This window comes from Eremomyces bilateralis (assembly GCF_010015585.1).
Source record: "Eremomyces bilateralis CBS 781.70 unplaced genomic scaffold P152scaffold_18, whole genome shotgun sequence".
NCBI lineage: Eukaryota > Fungi > Ascomycota > Dothideomycetes > Eremomycetales > Eremomycetaceae > Eremomyces > Eremomyces bilateralis.
Genome location: NW_022985084.1, coordinates 254727 through 271638, shown reverse-complemented (window position 1 = coordinate 271638; position 16912 = coordinate 254727). Strand labels below are relative to the sequence as shown.

Genomic DNA, 16912 nt, shown 5'->3' with positions numbered 1-16912 from the left:
ACTATCTCGCGAGGAATCAGCTCCAGTCAAGCGAAACTCCACATCTGGACCCTTTTGAACGGACAGGCGTGATTGGCCCATTAGAGTGCAGTACCATCGCGACATCTGGCATCATGGGAGGCTCAATGGTCGGAGAGAGCAGTTTTGGGACAATTGACTGGCCTGCAATCCTACAGGTACGTGCTGTGCATCCCAGAATCATGTTGTCTGACATGAATCACAGCGACGGAGTATCCATTCTTCATACCAGTCATGAAAAATCGAAACGGAACTTCGATTCAATTACAAACATTCGGCAGTAGGATTCCCCTTATAAAAAGCCACGCGCCGCACCCCCACGTCAGGAAGCAAAGAAAGCTTCCGACGTACCCATAGCGAATCCAACCATACGAACCGTGGGTATAACATCCAGACCTCCCGGTACAACTATCGTACAGACCTCCATCCCACCTCCTCCATTACTCTCCATTCCATCCGCCTTCTTACCCAACCTTCGTCTCGAGCGGCACCTCCGTCGCATCCAACGCCGGAATCGAAAACCCATATCCATCCGTGATACCCTCCGCGTTTTTCGAGTCGATCTCCACCCGCAACGTGATGTCCAGCCCATACGGTCCGCACAACCCCGTCTTATCCAACCCGCTCGCGGCCGGGTGGCTCATCCCGGCGCTGGCCTCCCCGGCATGGATCGGCCGGCGCGGGTTCTTGATCTGCCCGCCGTTCGTAGTGTTCTGCCTCGGGACTCCCGTGGCCTCGATCTCGCCGTCGGCCGTCGGGGCCGCGGCGCCGGCGGCGGTGGGGTTCGGTGGCGGGGCCGCGGCACCCGGCGCGTGGCTCTCGGCAATAATGGCGTAGTTACGCGACGGCATGGTGCAGTTGTTGGCCTTGCCGCTGCGGAAGGGCAGACATTTGCCCTCGTTGCTATCCGGGCCGTCGCCATTCGCTTTGGGGCCCTGCCCGGGGTCGTGGTCGAAGAGCTCGAGCATGGTCTCGTCGGTCTCGCGGTCCAGGCGGTGAACCTTGTTGCGGCGCGCCAGAAGGTTCGCGACGGCCGGTGGCGGCGGCTTGTTCGTGATGGCGCTGCTGATGATGTTCGGCATGTAACGCCAGTCGCGCTCGGCGGGGATAGAGAGCCCGGGGTTCGAGTAGAAGCGGCCAATGGCGGCGAGATGCACGTCCCCGCTGAGCATGGTGATGCGCACGTTGTGTTGCTTGGCCAGGTTCTGAAGGATGTGTATCAAGTCCCGTCGCTCCCCCTTGTGGTGTCGGGCGGTGTAATGGTCGTCTAAGTCGTCAAGGAGATCCACTTGTCCGTCGAACTTGTTGAAGAGGCCGCCGGCGAAGCCAAAACGTCGGTTCAAGAATCGAATGGGGCCGATGATGGGGGAAGAAATGATGTTTTCGAGCCATTGTAGGCGTGGGTATGCGATCGGAACCCCAAGAAGCATGATCAAGTGCTTAATGTCCTTGTTCTTCGACAACTCGTTGGACACATAGTCGAAGAACTGCTTGTACGTTTCGGGGTAGTTGATCTGATGCCGCGTGCGTTCCGTCCGAGCATCGATCCCAGCAAATGCTACCCGGGCGCCAAGTTGACAGTAGATATTCCGACTGCGCTGCTCTACGTAGGGCCCGGGCTTTTGCCCAATGATGTAGCATGGGTCTGAGCCCGTCTCCTCCAAAACAAAGGTATTCTCTAACTGCACCGGATCACTGGGCTTTTCCCCGTGCATGGTCTTGGCACTGTCAGTGGTGAAGGTGCTTTTGGGGGGAGCAATGTGATGCTGGAAGAGCATATAGTACCTTAAGGCTGTCAGTCATTGCACAACTGGCAAGGGATCAGGGAACGTACTTATGGGCCACACCTCCGATGCCACGGAAAACGGAACAGCGCATGAAATGGTCGGTGTATGATCCAAATCCATCAATAATATCATGGTCATCCCAGATATTGATCTGCGGAATTTGCGCATTCGCGTGCCGGAACGGGTCCTTGCCATACCAATCAATATAGTTGTTGTAGTAGTATTCGTCACATTCCAAGCGCATCTGTTCGCCAAAGGGATACTCGCGTCGTTTATGCGGGTTGGCCATATTCGACCACATGTTCAACGGGCCTTCCACACGAACACCATCCTGATATATTTGGTCACCGCCTCCGATCATGACATGAAACGGCTGGTCTTGGTGCATTCGCAAGACATCTTTCCAGAGCACGCCGTTTGGACCGGAGAACGTCGGCATGTCGGTTCCGACGCTGAAACCATTGCATGAGTGGAACATTATCCGCATCGATTGCTGGCGGGACGGCACGGCGAACACCATATGCGGGTTGGTATTGCCGTTTTGAAGGGTCATTCCAGGGATCGTGTATTCCCAGCGAGCTTCATACGCCTGGATCAGAACATTGATCTTGAACCTAAAGAACGCTTTCTTAGGGTCCTCGTAGAGCCTCTCGCCTCGAAACTGCTCCGATTGGTCTGCTTCTCCATCTGTACTAGTGGAGTCACCGACTGCACCGATGCATCGTAGGGTAAGCTCCGGGTCGCGTGGTCCGGGTGCGGTAACGATGAGGATGGAGCCATGCCAGACCGGAGTATCGGAGGTCGTGTCGCTCATGTACCGGTAATTCAGCAATGGGCCGCATACCACGTCGAGGGCGGTCGAGGTGCTGGGGAGCTGCGGTTCTTGACCCAATCCAGTCTCCTGCGTTCCATTGACCACGGTTGGATCCATCGCCAGGTCGACTGACTGATCGGTAGCCATTGGATACTCTTTTGGGATTTGGAGGAAATGTGGGAAACGCAGTGGATGATGCGACGGGTTGATTATAAGAATGATACGACACAAGGAGGAAGTTACACCGAGGTGACGGAGTCAATTCCTTGCGATACGATTGGTAACGCGACGCGACGAAGAAAAAGGAAGAAGTCCCCTTATCTCCTCCCGTTATTTGTGATGACGAATGGTCGCGAGGGTAGAATTCGAAGAATCTGGAGAAAGGAAAGCGGAGGCTGAGGAAATGAATGTTAGAGATCAACTCACTGATCACTCACAGTCTCATTTGCTAACAGGAGCTGAGTTGACAGGAGACCGGAGGCTGGGGAAGGAGATTCAGTTACGTAGATGCCCCACTTTTACCGTGAAAGTATTCCGCTTAGTCAGCCACACGTATCCAATGGATCAACAGAGCCATGCAGAGTACTAGCCACATTGTGTTGCACTAGCCACACCGGCGGATTCTCTGACCGGGATGATGTCAACCGTCATCCCCGGAACGGGCGTCGGATGTGGGAAAATAAGAAACAACGCCCAGAGGATCTTCGGATCTGCAATTGCTTGATCACTTCGCTTCATAATAGTAAATAGATTAATGGTTGATCCTTGATCCACTCCTCCAGATCCGTAAAGGAACGAGATCCGCAACCATTCAATTCTCTCGGCTGCCATCTTAACCAGCTAGGACCTTGCTGACTCGGTACTCCACCGTAATCCCACCGTCCGCCTCCTTCACGAACCGACCCTGTGCGACCAGGAGCATGGTTTCAAGGGATTTATACGCTGGAGAGCCAGTCTGTATCCGATTAGCTCGATATCTCTATGCAGTGCAGGATGCGAACCTCAAACTTCATAGTGACAACTCCATCGCAAGTTAGCATAGCGAAGTATCCATAGACGTCTGGACATCCAACTCACATGAGTCTCCGAACCCAGTCGTTTTCGCATCCGCGGCCCCTGAGAGGATCGCGGTCACCCCTGGGCTAAGTGCTACTGCTCCCTTGTAGAATAGTGCAAGCAACTGGCAATTTAGAACAGTCAAGTCAGTCGTCGTGAGCACACTGTCCCGGACCTCCAGAGTCTCTTACAGTGCCGTCTGAATTCCTTCATAGGGTCAGCAGACGTTCTTTTACGGATGGAACATTCGGAAATGAGAAGGTAGCATACTTCACCTGAGAGCGAACGTCGAGACGCATATGCTCCCCAGACCCATCATTCCGGATGTAATCATATCCAACACCGTCGCTAAAAGTAGCTGTATAAGCATCCGACTCTCAACTCCATAGACAGGTAGCTGTACAGCACGGCATCCAATGCTGGCTCGAATCCAGGTTCGCTCTTGATCGTTCCACTCGTCATGGGCTATTCAAGCGCTCATCAGACCGTGTGGCTGTCCTGCACATTTTGGGTACAGGCACATACAATAACATTCAATGGCGTCCCTTTCGACCCGCTCCCTACCCAATGTCAACTCTATCAAGCGAACTCATTATAAGTTGACTATACCGACTGCCATTGGGGCAGCAATTTGAACCTGTCGGACAATGTAAGCATGGGGTTCATCGGAAGATCATGTGGGGTTCCACGCACGAGCACCGTCATTGCAGGTTGCAACTTCGGGAACGACATTGTCACGGTATGTTTTCAAATAGAACTTTTAAAATATTAAGTTCAGAAGCAAAAGGTAGTTTTGCAATGAGTTTCTAGATCACAGTTCAGGCTTTTAAAGAGGTTCCTTTCAGCTCTGAGCATACCCCACAGGAGAACATGAGTAAGCCGAGATTCCCACTTTACATTATCGTGGATTCGTCTGGTGGTGGGTGCGTCCAAGGGCACGGATACTCTCCATCAACCTAGCTGCATGTTCAATGTTGGCATCAGTGACCAGATGTAGAGCTCGGCACGGATAGACGGATATTATCACGGATCATCCGCGGATATGGTCTATCCGGATAGAAAATTTGGCCTGTTTCACGGATACGGATAGGCTTTTCGATTATCCGGATATTCTGCAGCATGTCGTGCCAACCACTTAAAGAGCCATTGTTTATCATGATCCGTATCGACTTGTACAACTCTAGAGTCGAAATATCGGTCCACATCCGATAAGGGAGCGGCGTCCCGCTGTACAATTTGCAGCATCTTGTTAGCAAAAGGGTTAAGCTCTGGAGTTAATTGAGCGTCCTTTTCTGCTCCAATTGATCGATAAGTTGATTCTAGATGGCCACGGATCTGGGAGGTAACCGTATGAACATCGTCACTCGTAAGATTGCAAGAGAGCCACTTGTTCTTGACTCTAGGATCCAGGAGAGCTGCTGCGTAGTATGCGTTTATTGAATCAGCAAACGCATAGTACTTGTCGTATTTTTTGAGTCCTTCAACAATAGTATGGCGAATATCATCCGGCAGGTCAGTAAAAGAATCCCTCGCTTCTTTTACGTCGTGTAAGAGGTCAGATATCTCGTAGTAAATACTAAGGGAGAAGCTGATCTACGGTTGGGTCTTCGACACTTGACAGGTAAGGCTATCGAATCTCGTTAGAACTTTTTGCAAGTCCCTAAGCCAGGTCCATTCGTTTGAGGTTATTTCTAGGGATTGGATCTCTAGGGTAACTTTAACAAACTCTATCAGCTGTTTTTAAGAGCGAATAGCATCGTCGATCATTCGAATGTCGAGTTCCATCGTGTTGCAACATCATATCGAATAAGGTTACTCGGGAGCTCATATAGCGAGTAGAAGCGCTTCCAGTTCTGAATACGTTGTAGAGATCCCTGGATCCACAACGATAGGATCCGGATCTTCTCGATTGCTGAGTGTTCTACCGGTAGTCTAAGTCCGAATCGTAGTCGGTCGACATACTCTGTAGCCGCTTGGCGAGGCCCACTGCGGAGAGCCCCCAGTATATCCTTGACAATCAGATTCAGAATATAAGCGAGGCAGCGAACGAAGCTCTGAGAGCCGCGAAACCGAAAGGGGAGGTTGTCGCAGAATAAAGGATCAGTTAGATCGGTAGAGGGTGAGGTGATGCCGTATTCCGCAAGTAAGTGGCCATACAACTGGCTCACCATCACGTCGTTGTTTGAAGCGTTGTCCGCTGTTACCGCTAGGAGCTTGCTGCTAATCTGAAGCTCTTAGAGAGTCTCATATAGGATCTTTGCAAGATTCTCCCCGCTATGCGTCCCTGCAACGAACTTAGTATTAAATAAACTGATATTTAGTAAATAGACTTACCTTCAATCTCTGTAAACTCCAATACTCTCTCTTTAAACTCAAAGGTAGGGGTTAACCATGAACCGATGATCGCTACTATTGAGATGCTGTTCGTGCTCGTCCAAGCGTCTATAGATAGCGAGATAGTGCTGCATGTGCTGGCCAGCTCTGTAATAAGGGCTTCTCGGGGTTCTAGGAACTGCCTTTCAAGACTTCGCTTTACGCTTCTCGCAGAGCTTGTAGGATCTCTTGATGTTGCTACTGCTCTTAGCATATTTTGGAAGGCTGGACTCTCTACGGAAGAGAATGCAATCTTATCAACAACTACCCATTTAAGGAGAGCTTCTTCGAAGGAATCCGCTACCAGATCTAAAGCCGAAGTCGAAGAGACCCAGCTAGCGAGGGAATTTGGCAGAACGAGCGCGGTATGTTGTTGAGCGCGAGTGATTCCGTGAGTTGTCGATAAATGGCGGATAAGATTGCTCGTAGAGCCCTGTAAGAGGCCTTCGTTCGATGACCAGCGACATCCTGGCTTTATACAACTAACCAGTTTTGATCTGTTATCGATTGAAAAGAAGGCCCAGACCCAGCTCTTATACTTCTTCCTGTTCCTGCCACCACGATTGATAGGCAACATGCCCCCTAGTGGCTGTTCTAGAGAATTGTTAGAAATGGAATCTGCAGAATACATCAAACTATCCTGTGATACCGATGACGCCGTGATACTAAGATCCAGCGACTCTAGAGCATCACCGTTATACTCCGAGTTCTCCTCGTCTGTTCCATCGTTTAGGTCATGATAGTTAAGTCGTAAGGCCCGAGCCTCTCGCCGGGAGAAGCTTAGAAAGGAACCTGGCGAAGATATTGGCGATATGTCCCCGTATGTTGATGCCCTAAGAGGCTGTAGGGTAATTTAAGATTTTTTTATAGATAGCCTCATGATATTCGCGGATACGGATAATTATCCGGATAGAAATTCTCTATCCGTGTATTTCACGGATCGGATACGGATACAAAGTTTGGCGGATCGGATATTATTATCCGGATAAGGCTGGTCTACCCGTGAACTCGATCCGTGCCGACCTCTAACCAGATGGGCGCAATGAACTGGTACATGTAGTCCGTACTGGCGGCGAGATATTGCACTAGTTCACCAATCCAGCCCCCAACCCATTAGGCGAACCGACTAGCTATATCCGATCCCAAGACCAATATAACCCCTAGAACCCTTCCGCCCTCTTCCGCTTCTTCTTCTTCTCCGGCCTCCCCCCATGCCTCCCCCCAACGATCTGGCTCGCCACGACCTGACTAGATTCGAAGACCGCCTGACTACTGATCCCCACCATCGGCGGCCGTGGCGCGGGCGAGCTGCGCGATCCGTGCAAGGCGGACGGGCGGGCGCCGGGAGCTGCGGGCCGTCGCGCATGCTCCGTGGGAATCGCATCGGCTTCGATGTCCTCCCGCTGCGATCGGTCCATCTTCATGGCTTCCCGGAGTTTGCGACGCTCTTGTCGCGCTGCCGTGCGCGCGTCGATCTCCACTTCGACTTCGCCGTCCATGGTAACGTAGCGTTGAATCAATCTCGACCAATCGGTCTCGGTCGGGTCGATGCCTAGCTTCCAAGTGGCGTCTATGTAACCTAATATTTCCTGCTCGAGATTGTTTTCAGAGGCGTCTCGTTCTTTAGCGTCATCGAAATCTTCCTCGACATGTTCATGGCGACCTGGAGCGGAAGGGTTTCGGGCGGCTTCTTCATCCTCCGTTTCTAGCCTTGTTTCCCTGTTTCTATCTTCTTCGTCCTCCAATCCAGAGGGTATAACGATCGGCGGCGTATTTCCTCCGGCTACTGGCTCAAATTTCATGTCTTCACCTGCAACTGGGCGAGACTTGGACTTGCCCTTGGGCCGTACTTTTCGCTGCCGCGCCCTGTCAACTCTGAGCATACTGAGTCTGTCGTATAGATTCTCCACGCCTGCGAAGACAGAGCTGTTTGATATGGGGCCCGTGGTGTTTGAAGTATCCGGACCATGCTCGGATTGAGACTCGAGTCTCTCACTTGCGCGATGCTTTCCCATCCCCTTTGTAGGCTTCTGGGTCTTGCCCAGCGAAGATCCATCGGTTCGGGCTTCGACATCCCCTGTTCGCGAAACTATTGTCGAGGTAGCGAAGAAAATGTCGGTCGCTGCTGATAATATAATCTCTGCCTTTCGTGTTAAACACCCCGGACGATGGTACTGGGGCATTCTCGGGCCCCACTGTGCTAGGAAAAGTAGGAATATGTTCCAAATGGTAATCTTTTCGTTTGCCGGAGGCATGTCCAAGATTAGTTTGAACGAATCGTTATCGATTCGTAAGCTAGGCCGATGATGGTCTTTGTTCCCCGAGTATTTGGTCCATAGCCTTTGCAGAGTCCGCGAATCTTCTCGAATAGCCCCCGACACTCCCGGGAGGGAAAATGCCACTTCCGAACTGTGGAGGATTAGCACAGGTCAGATGACCATGGATCGAATCCTTACATATTTTGGAGCCGGTTCTTCAAACCTTGTTGCACCACGCGAAGATATCGGTCTAGCAGCCGGGAGAAATCCTGGATACCCATCCGTGGCTGCCTTTTTCTGAGTAAGAATGTTGAAGCCCCCATCCGTGTGGACTGCCGTAGATCGCGTGTGATCCTTACGAGAGAAAGGAGGAATTTGTCATTTGAATCACGCCTGGCCATTCGCCACCTGTTCTTTTGTTTGTACGCCGCAGAAGCATCCGAGTCCAATTCGGAGTTGGCCTGGTCGAGGAACGTGTCTCTTTCCTCCACAAACGCAGAGCTCCTGTGCAGCTTGGACAGGCCTTGCAGCAAGACGGAAGGCAACTGAGGAGTAAGAGGATCTTTGCTGACACTGACAATATATTGCCGACGAGTCTGGTTCTTGGGTAACACAAAAACGGAAAAGAAGAATACGCCTCGTCGTTGGTAAAGCAGCCCTCGGTCCAAGTCTTGTGAGGTGCGCGAAGCATTGCCCTTCCTTAATACAAATTGACGCATAGGGAGTACACTGAGAACTATTGTTTGAACAGACTTCGCGTTGGATCCTTCCGAACCTTGGAAAAGACCTCTTAAGGTAACCGGAGTACTCACTCTCGGTGGGGATGCGGAAGCTTCCTTGTCCGAGAAGTCGAGGTACGTTGCAGACTCATGGAGACGCGAGAAAAGTATGGTATGGATGACTGGCAATTGTTAGCAACCGGCTCTATGTAGAGTTACGGGTACCCACCATTGTTTTCTTCGGAAAGTGATAGGCTTAATGATACATCCTGATCATTGCTGAAATGCTTCCAGCACAGCCTTAGACTCATCTCTCCAATCCCATCCTGATCCTGAGGTCGCGAAAAACGGTACCAGTATATCCCAGATGTTGTGAGCATGAATATTTCATCGCGACGACCAGGGCGTCTGCAGAAATCAATGATCCAGGCTTCTTTCTCGACAGTCACGGCGACTGGAGGAACATCCTTGTCGGCGCGCTTCGCACTGAAGAGCAAAGCCTTCCGACGACTACAAACAAGCAATGTGCGATCGTCGCCAACGAACATCACTCTTGCCCAACCGTCTTCTTTTCCACTAGGTGGTTCTGTGGTGCCCGTAAGCTCAACCTGCCCTTGAGAATGAACGGTTGCTTTCAAGCGCCGGGCTTCCGACTCGGTGCCTTTCCCGATATTATAAACCGTCCACTTCAGGCTCTGGTCAACGATGGCGAACCAGCGCTTGTCCGAGGGACTGAAGGCCACATCGGCATGTAATGAACCGCCGGTAGCTGACACTGGGATCTTGATGAACGGACATGGATCGATATGGGATGGCGGGTACTGCCGTCCAGGGGGCGCATTCGATTCAATGAAGTTGTCCTGTAGCGTTGGCCGAAACAACATCGTATAGCCTGAAAATCGCACCGCAAAAAAAATGTCGGTTCGGTTCTCCGGATCCGAGAAGGAAATTTGGCGAACAGGGGCGCCGTCGCCAACCCACCAGGCACTCTGTCCAACGATCCGCGGCATTCGGAGATGGGATGCGTATCCTTTCGTCCAGCTACGTAGCTCTTCCTGGATCTCCTCGATCCGAATTGAGTCTCCATTGAGTCCATCCGCGCTAACCAAGATTCGTGGCTTCCGATATTTGCCCCCACGATTGGCATATCCGAAAGCCACCAGGTCGCCTAGACTGGGATCGACTTGGGTAGTATTAGACGTGATCATCTCAGATACGGACTCAAGCCGCGGAACGACATTTTGTGCAAACTGGAGCTCTGGATTTGCTTGCAAGAAATGCTGTACTCTTGAAGTACGTTTTTCAGGAGCTAATGTCGTGGAGAGATCTTCTCCGCCATGTCGCGGTCGGTCGTCCTGAGGCGTTCGGTCTTCAAGAATTCGGACATAGCGCGTCGACGTTAAATCCCGCTGGAATCGCCATTTGCCAGACTCTAAGTCATACACAGCGCGACCTGGGTGGCCATAGTGGGCTTTTAGACCTCGAATCGAGCTCATTGTCCACGGAAATTTCGGTACAGTGTGTTCGCCATGTGAGCATTTTGTTTATCCGGGTTTCCCAAAAATCGATTCAGGCGTTTGGCATCATCAGGTTGCCATTCGCCATGCTTGTTGAAATGCTACAAGTGGTTTGTGGACTTGCGGTTTCAAAGTCTCCAAGACATCTCGCTCTGCTTGAATATGATCTCGTCCCAAAGCTGCCAACAATAACAACAGGAATAGCCATGGCTAGAACATGGATTTCCTTCGAATGTGGCTTGCTTTGATGTATCAAAAAGTTAATGGTCGAGATTTTACTACCAGTACCTGAGTATTTGGTTGGGTTCACGTGATCGGGATTGTCCCGCGCTAATCTCCTTTTGGTAAAACAATAACAATGCAAATCGTCAGGGCTGGAATCGCTCTCGACTTCGACTCTTCGAGAAACAGCTCAGGTACTCCACACCGCGAAATACATTACTTTTCCCAAACTCAACAACGATCCTACGTATCCAAGTCGTACAGGATGGCTGCAGCCGTCTTCGATCCTGCTTCCTCAACGAGCGCATTTCGCGCATCCCGATCAACAAGCAATGCCATCTCCATGGCGGACAATCTCCCTAGCGTGGACTTCAAGTTCGATGAGCTGCGAGAGCGCATGGCGCGCTTTACCGTCCGATTCGACGACTTTATCGAGCGGGGTAGAAAAAGAGTTCTCGAAGAGCGCAATCAGTTCCGAATGAATGTTGCGGAAATGCAAGGTATGGGAGAGCGTCCGAATACATGGGGAGATGGGCCCTGACCAGTTTACAGAGGACCACCGAATCAAGAACCGAGATGTTGAGATCCTCCAGTTGAAAACGACAAGCCACGTCCAATCCGTCGCCAAAGAGTCGCAAGAAACGAACGAGATGCACAGCGCCATCACCTCCCTCACCACCCAGCGGGACGAGCACGCCACCCATCGAGACGCGCTACTGGCACACATCTCATCCGTCCAGGCTACCATTGCATCACGAAAGGCCGCCCAACAAGCCCACGCGCGTCATCTGTCACAGCAAGCGCGATTTAATGTCCCCGAGTTGGATTTCTGGGAAAACAATCTGTGCATGCGCATTGAGGGAGCCGGAGCCGTGGACCGACTGAAGTTTGTGTTTACACATGTGTGCGAGACAGACTGGGAGAGGGAAGCGTGGTTCGAGCTGGGGACCGGTTCACGAGATTACCAAGTGTTCTCGGCGAGGCCAAAATTGGAGAGAGAGGATATCGAGAGGTGTGTGGAGAAACTGAATGAGAGCAGGGATTTGGCTCCGTTTCTAAAGGGGATGCGGGAACTATTTATAAGGGTGATGAAGTGATGATGACGAAAGGAAGTTCTTTTTGCAAGGTGTTCTACGGATGATCCATGGTATTGTTACATTGGGAGATGCCTAAGTTTGATCGACTTCTCTTGGCGTCCTCTTCCTATTTGGAGATTTGATAAAACTGCGGCGCATACTCTATCAACCAGGTTTTCTCAATTTTGGTGATGTCCCTGATATATGTCTTGTTGCCCGTTTCCATGATGTCTTGGAATATCACCCAATCGGCCTTACGGTTCTGCAAAAGTGAGTCAAGGTCCTCGGAAAGGAAAAGGATCGAGCACTTACAAACATCAACGATGTCGGATGTGCGTAGAACACCGTGCCATTAACGGAGGCAAAAGACCCGTCTGGCTGCATCCGTGCTGCATGGGCAAATAAACCAGTGGTTAAACATCGTCTTATCCGTTCGCCCACATCTGGCCCACCCACGGTCCGAGGTTTGCTAGCATAATTCGTTTCGTCCAGCTTGATCCCGAATTTCTCCAGATACCCTTTCAGTTGGTTCCTGATGCTGACGGCGCTGCTCATCGACTTGAAATTGAGGTAATGGTCGCGGCACCATTTCGCGTCCCTTCTTCCTCTCGTTACGAAAGCTTGGAATACGTTCAACAGCGTTAGGTGGTCGCCTTCCTCCGCGGCAAATTTGCGCCGGGCCGACTCTTGACTTTTTCGGTCACCTTCGTGAGAGAACCAGACGGCGCCTTGTAGGCTGGTCATAGCTGTGATCGTGAGCATCTCGCTCAGACAATCGAAAGATTGTGCAGCGAGGAGCACTTTGGACATCATTGGCTCGAGCGAAATCTCTGCCATCCTCAAACCGAGTGGCCGGGTTAACTTGGCGTAGTCATCCAATGCTCCAAGAGAAAACAATAGCTCCAACGCTCTCGTGACAAGCTCCGAGGGAGGTGCTGTAAGATAATCGAATCGGGCGATATTGTCGATCCCCAGGGCTTTGAGCTGTAGGATTACGGGCGCAAGATTCGACCGTTGAATTTCCGGGACGGTTGATTCGTCTAGGGCGGCAAAGGCCGCTTCGTTGTACAAGCGGTAACACTTCCCAGGTTTCGTTCGGCCGGCTCGTCCAGCTCGTTGAGTGGCAGAAGCCTTCGAGATCGGGACGACGGTCAATGTCTCAATGCCTGAGTGGGGGTTGTAAGCTCGAACTTTGACGAAGCCGCAATCGACTACGTAGACGATGCCATCAATAGTGACAGAAGCTTCGGCAATGTTGGTAGCAACAATGACTTTGCGGGTATTTTCTGGAGTAGGCTCAAAGATGTACATCTGTTGGTCGGTGGGCAGACCAGCGTACAGAGGAAGGACCACAGTTGAAGCCTTGGAATATGATGACTCGACACGCTCATTGATCATTTCGACAGCACGTTCAATTTCGTCTCTGCCAGTAAGAAAGATTAGGATGTCCCCTTGATCTTCCGACGAGTGTATGTCCAATACAGTCTGGACTGCGCGCTCAAGGTAGTCATCGCTCGGCTCTTCAAGATAATGGATATCGACAGGATACATCCGGCCTTCCAGGCTGATGATTGAGCCCACAGTACTTCCAGTGGGACTGAGTCCATTGGAGACGCTTGCTTCTTCGTCGAAGAAATGGAGGAAACGCTCCGCCTGGATGGTGGCGCTACTCACTATGATACGCAAGTCATGCCTCCTTTTACGAATCTTCTTCAACAGCCCAAGTAGAATATCGGAGCTTAGGGACCTTTCATGAGCTTCATCTACCATGATCACTGAGTAACGACTCAGGAGAGGGTCGACCAACGCCTCCCGTAGAAGCAGACCATCGGTCAGGAATTTGATCTTCGTCACAGCCGATGTCCTGTCCTCGAACCGTATCGAGTAACCAACCTAGATGAGGTTAGACATGTGCTCCGAACAATGGTTCATGCAGTGTTACCTCTTGACCGATCTCACATCTCATCTCCTCCGCAACACGATGTGCGACGCTTGTCGCGGCGACACGGCGTGGCTATGTGAACCGCTAATTAAGAAAAAGAAGGTTTTTTTCGAATGCGGAGAGCTAACGTACCTGAGTAACGGCGATCTGCTTTCCGTCTGCACACCATCCTGCTTGAGCAAGGAACTGGGGTATCTGAGTCGTTTTACCACTCCCAGTTTGTCCAACAACTATTGTGACCGGATAATTCTCCGCGAGATACAGCAATGCATCCCGATGGCGAGCAATAGGCAGCAAAGAGGACGGCCGGTATAGGGACGGGATGATCTCGTCTCCTGGTTCATCCATGCTGCAGGGCTTCGGTGAGGATTTGATATTAGGTCTTTGTGAAGCATATGTAGTACTACACATCCAAACGCGGGGTTAGGGCCATCTCTGAAGCCATTAGAGACCCATTGAATACCTAGCTACAACAGCTGATCAATTGCTAAGTCACCAATAAATATTGTCGTGCGTTGGCCTCGAACTGACTTTCCACATCGTGCGCGACGGTTTTGCGTTCAATTGACGATTGGAAGCAGGCTAGCTCGATGCCTCGAATTCAAGACGTCAAGGCGTCAAGGCGTCAAGGGTTCAAGGCGACAATTATGAATTATCCATGGTGCCATGCACGGACCCCATGAATTTCCTTCTCCGCCTTGAAAACGAAGATAGAATAAATTTGTCCCACCGAACCTCACCTTACACTACTGGTAGTCTTTCAAAGCGGTACTTCCACCGTGCATATTACCCCATCGACACTATGGGACAAAAGCGAAAGCGTCAGAAGCTGTCCAGCGGGGGCGACGAAGCCGACAAGGTCCCTGAAGAGCAGCAGGAACTATCGCATGCGAAATCCACCCTTCCAACTGAAGAAGCCGCTCCCCATGCAGTTCGAAGCATTTTTGTGCGGTCACTCCATCCGAACACGACTTCCGACGACCTTACGAATCATTTTTCGTTCCATTATCCCGTGAAACATGCTGTTGCGGTACTCGACACCGTCTCCAAGAAATGCAGAGGGTATGGGTTTGTAACCTTGACCGACGCCGAGGATGCCGTCGCAGCCAAGGAGAAGCTGGACGGGACGACGATCCATGGCAAAAAGATCAAAACGGATGTTGCTGAGCCACGGCAGCGCAATGAAGAACGCACGTCAGCCAAACCCAAGCGAGAACCAGTCTCAACACAGCGACCGGTAGTGGAAAAAGCCGAGCTGCCCCCAACGAAGTTGATCGTACGAAATCTACCATGGACAATCGACACTGCGGAGAAGCTGTCGTCTCTATTCAGGAGCTACGGAAAAGTCAACTACGCTATCATTCCAAAGGACAAGAACGGTGTGATGCGTGGCTTTGGTATCGTCATTGTTCGGGGACGACGAAATGCGGAGAAAGCCATCGCTGGGTTGAACGAGAAGGAAATCGAAGGCCGTACGATCGCGGTCGACTGGTCGGTGGGCCGAGAAGAGTGGCAGAAAGCGACGAACGACGGTGACGAGGGACAGGAAGCGTTGCCCACCACTACACAGCAGAATTTGGTTACCGAAGACGATGAAGATGTTACATCAGAACCAAACCAGAGTGACGATACTAATAGTAGTGCTGAAGACGATGGTTCAGGCAGTGACACCGAGGAGGACGAACCCGAGCACAAGCCTGCTGAGAATTTGACATCGACACTGTTCGTGCGAAATATCCCCTTTACCGCTACCGACGAGACATTATTCGAGCACTTCAGCCAATTTGGGAAATTGAAGTTTGCTCGGGTTGTGTTAGATCCTGCAACGGAGCGACCTCGCGGCACAGGTTTTGTACGATTCGTCAATGAATCTGATGCCACGGACTGTCTCAAGCAATCGCCGAAGCAGACCCAGGCCGCGGGTCCAGGGTCAAGAACCAACGTGTCCATCCTACAAAACGAAGAATTGGACCCCTCGGGAAAATTCACATTTGACACCCGCATCCTTCAAGTCTCTCGAGCGGTCGATCGAAACGAGGCATCCCGACTAGCCGAGGAAAGTTTGAACAAACGGAATCACCGCGATAGGGACAAGCGACGCCTTTACCTCCTCGGCGAAGGAGCCATCCAGTCCAGTTCTCCGTTCTACAAGGAGCTTTCGCAGACCGACATTTCAATGCGCGAAGCGAGCGCGAAACAGCGCAAGAAGCTTTTAGATTCCAATCCATCCCTTTTCCTCAGTCTAACTAGGCTCTCGGTCCGCAATATTCCTCGGAATGTCAATTCCAGTGATCTCAAGACCCTGGCTCGCCAAGCTGTCGTTGGCTTTGCCAAAGACGTGAAAGAGGACCTGCGTGAGAGGCTGTCCAAAGAAGAGCTGGCCCGCGGTGGCGAGGAGATGAAGCAAGCGGAGCAGAATCGCAAGGCAAAGGGGACGGGTATTGTGAAGCAAGCGAAAATTGAGTTCGAAAGCAGCGAAGGCGCCAAAACCAGAGAGGAGAGCGGGGGAAAGAGCCGTGGCTATGGGTTCATCGAGTACCACACCCATCGCTCAGCATTGATGGGACTGCGGTGGTTGAATGGTCGCTTAGCGGGTGGTGGCGCGAAAGGCGGTTCAGGGGAGCCGAAAAAGCGCCTCATTGTAGAGTTTGCCATTGAAAACGCTCAGGTCGTCGCCAGGCGGCGGACGAGGGAGGAGCAGTCTAAACAGGCCACATCTTCGAACAGTGAGAAGACCGACGGACCCCAGAATGGCACGATCGGTGCTGGGGTAGATTCTGGGAGCGGCAAGCAACTAGACAAAGCCACTCAGGATGCCACTCAAGATGAAGACCTCGCAAAGCGGCAAAGGATTATTGCAAGGAAGAGAAACCAAAGACGGCAACGGAAAGGTGGAAAGCCCTAGTCATCTAGTCAAATATAGTGTGATCAAAGTGATGACTAGTATACATTCTCCTGTGAACGAAGGCGTCTCACGGCATAATAGAACTTTTATTCAAACATCCATCCACCTCCTTTGTCTATCCGTCTCATCTGCATCCATCATTGCTTCATTGACCAGTACGCAAACCCGTTGCTATTACCTTGTCTGACTTTATTTCATTGTGCTGCGACCTGTCACCAATACCAT

General features: G+C 51.4%; 6 protein-coding genes across 6 annotated transcripts; 2 read left to right on the top strand and 4 right to left on the bottom strand.

Moving 5' to 3' along the window:
- Positions 1 to 8: 8 nt before the first annotated feature.
- Positions 9 to 3089, bottom strand: P152DRAFT_421002 (uncharacterized protein). The gene is made up of 2 exons (XM_033677160.1): positions 1853 to 3089; positions 9 to 1803 (listed from the first exon to the last, which is right to left on the bottom strand). Exons 1-2 carry the CDS (start codon positions 2764 to 2766, stop codon positions 483 to 485), a joined length of 2235 nt encoding a protein of 744 aa, XP_033532048.1. The 5' UTR covers positions 2767 to 3089; the 3' UTR covers positions 9 to 482.
- Positions 3090 to 3100: 11 nt separating this feature from the next.
- On the bottom strand, positions 3101 to 3628 carry P152DRAFT_97561 (uncharacterized protein). The gene is made up of 2 exons (XM_033683399.1): positions 3621 to 3628; positions 3101 to 3574 (listed from the first exon to the last, which is right to left on the bottom strand). Exon 2 carries the CDS (start codon positions 3448 to 3450, stop codon positions 3205 to 3207), a length of 246 nt encoding a protein of 81 aa, XP_033532047.1. The 5' UTR covers positions 3451 to 3574; positions 3621 to 3628; the 3' UTR covers positions 3101 to 3204.
- On the bottom strand, positions 3216 to 4407 carry P152DRAFT_508721 (uncharacterized protein; the record flags this gene model as incomplete). Its single annotated transcript, XM_033682594.1, has 9 exons — positions 3216 to 3574; positions 3621 to 3640; positions 3697 to 3799; positions 3867 to 3882; positions 3946 to 4023; positions 4079 to 4140; positions 4201 to 4235; positions 4285 to 4312; positions 4369 to 4407. The coding sequence occupies 9 exons, from the start codon at positions 4405 to 4407 to the stop codon at positions 3452 to 3454; spliced, it is 504 nt and encodes a 167-aa protein (XP_033532046.1). The 3' UTR covers positions 3216 to 3451.
- Positions 4408 to 6935: 2528 nt separating this feature from the next.
- Positions 6936 to 10780, bottom strand: P152DRAFT_483878 (uncharacterized protein). Its single transcript, XM_033681971.1, has 3 exons — positions 9255 to 10780; positions 8505 to 9207; positions 6936 to 8457 (listed from the first exon to the last, which is right to left on the bottom strand). The coding sequence occupies exons 1-3, from the start codon at positions 10519 to 10521 to the stop codon at positions 7209 to 7211; spliced, it is 3219 nt and encodes a 1072-aa protein (XP_033532045.1). The 5' UTR covers positions 10522 to 10780; the 3' UTR covers positions 6936 to 7208.
- Positions 10781 to 10948: 168 nt separating this feature from the next.
- On the top strand, positions 10949 to 12010 carry P152DRAFT_483877 (uncharacterized protein). Its single transcript, XM_033681970.1, has 2 exons — positions 10949 to 11264; positions 11317 to 12010. The coding sequence occupies exons 1-2, from the start codon at positions 11030 to 11032 to the stop codon at positions 11859 to 11861; spliced, it is 780 nt and encodes a 259-aa protein (XP_033532044.1). The 5' UTR covers positions 10949 to 11029; the 3' UTR covers positions 11862 to 12010.
- Positions 12011 to 14505: 2495 nt separating this feature from the next.
- P152DRAFT_460535 (RNA-binding domain-containing protein) lies at positions 14506 to 16780 on the top strand. Its single transcript, XM_033679934.1, has one exon. It carries the CDS (start codon positions 14585 to 14587, stop codon positions 16685 to 16687), a length of 2103 nt encoding a protein of 700 aa, XP_033532043.1. The 5' UTR covers positions 14506 to 14584; the 3' UTR covers positions 16688 to 16780.
- The last annotated feature ends 132 nt before the right edge of the window (positions 16781 to 16912 follow it).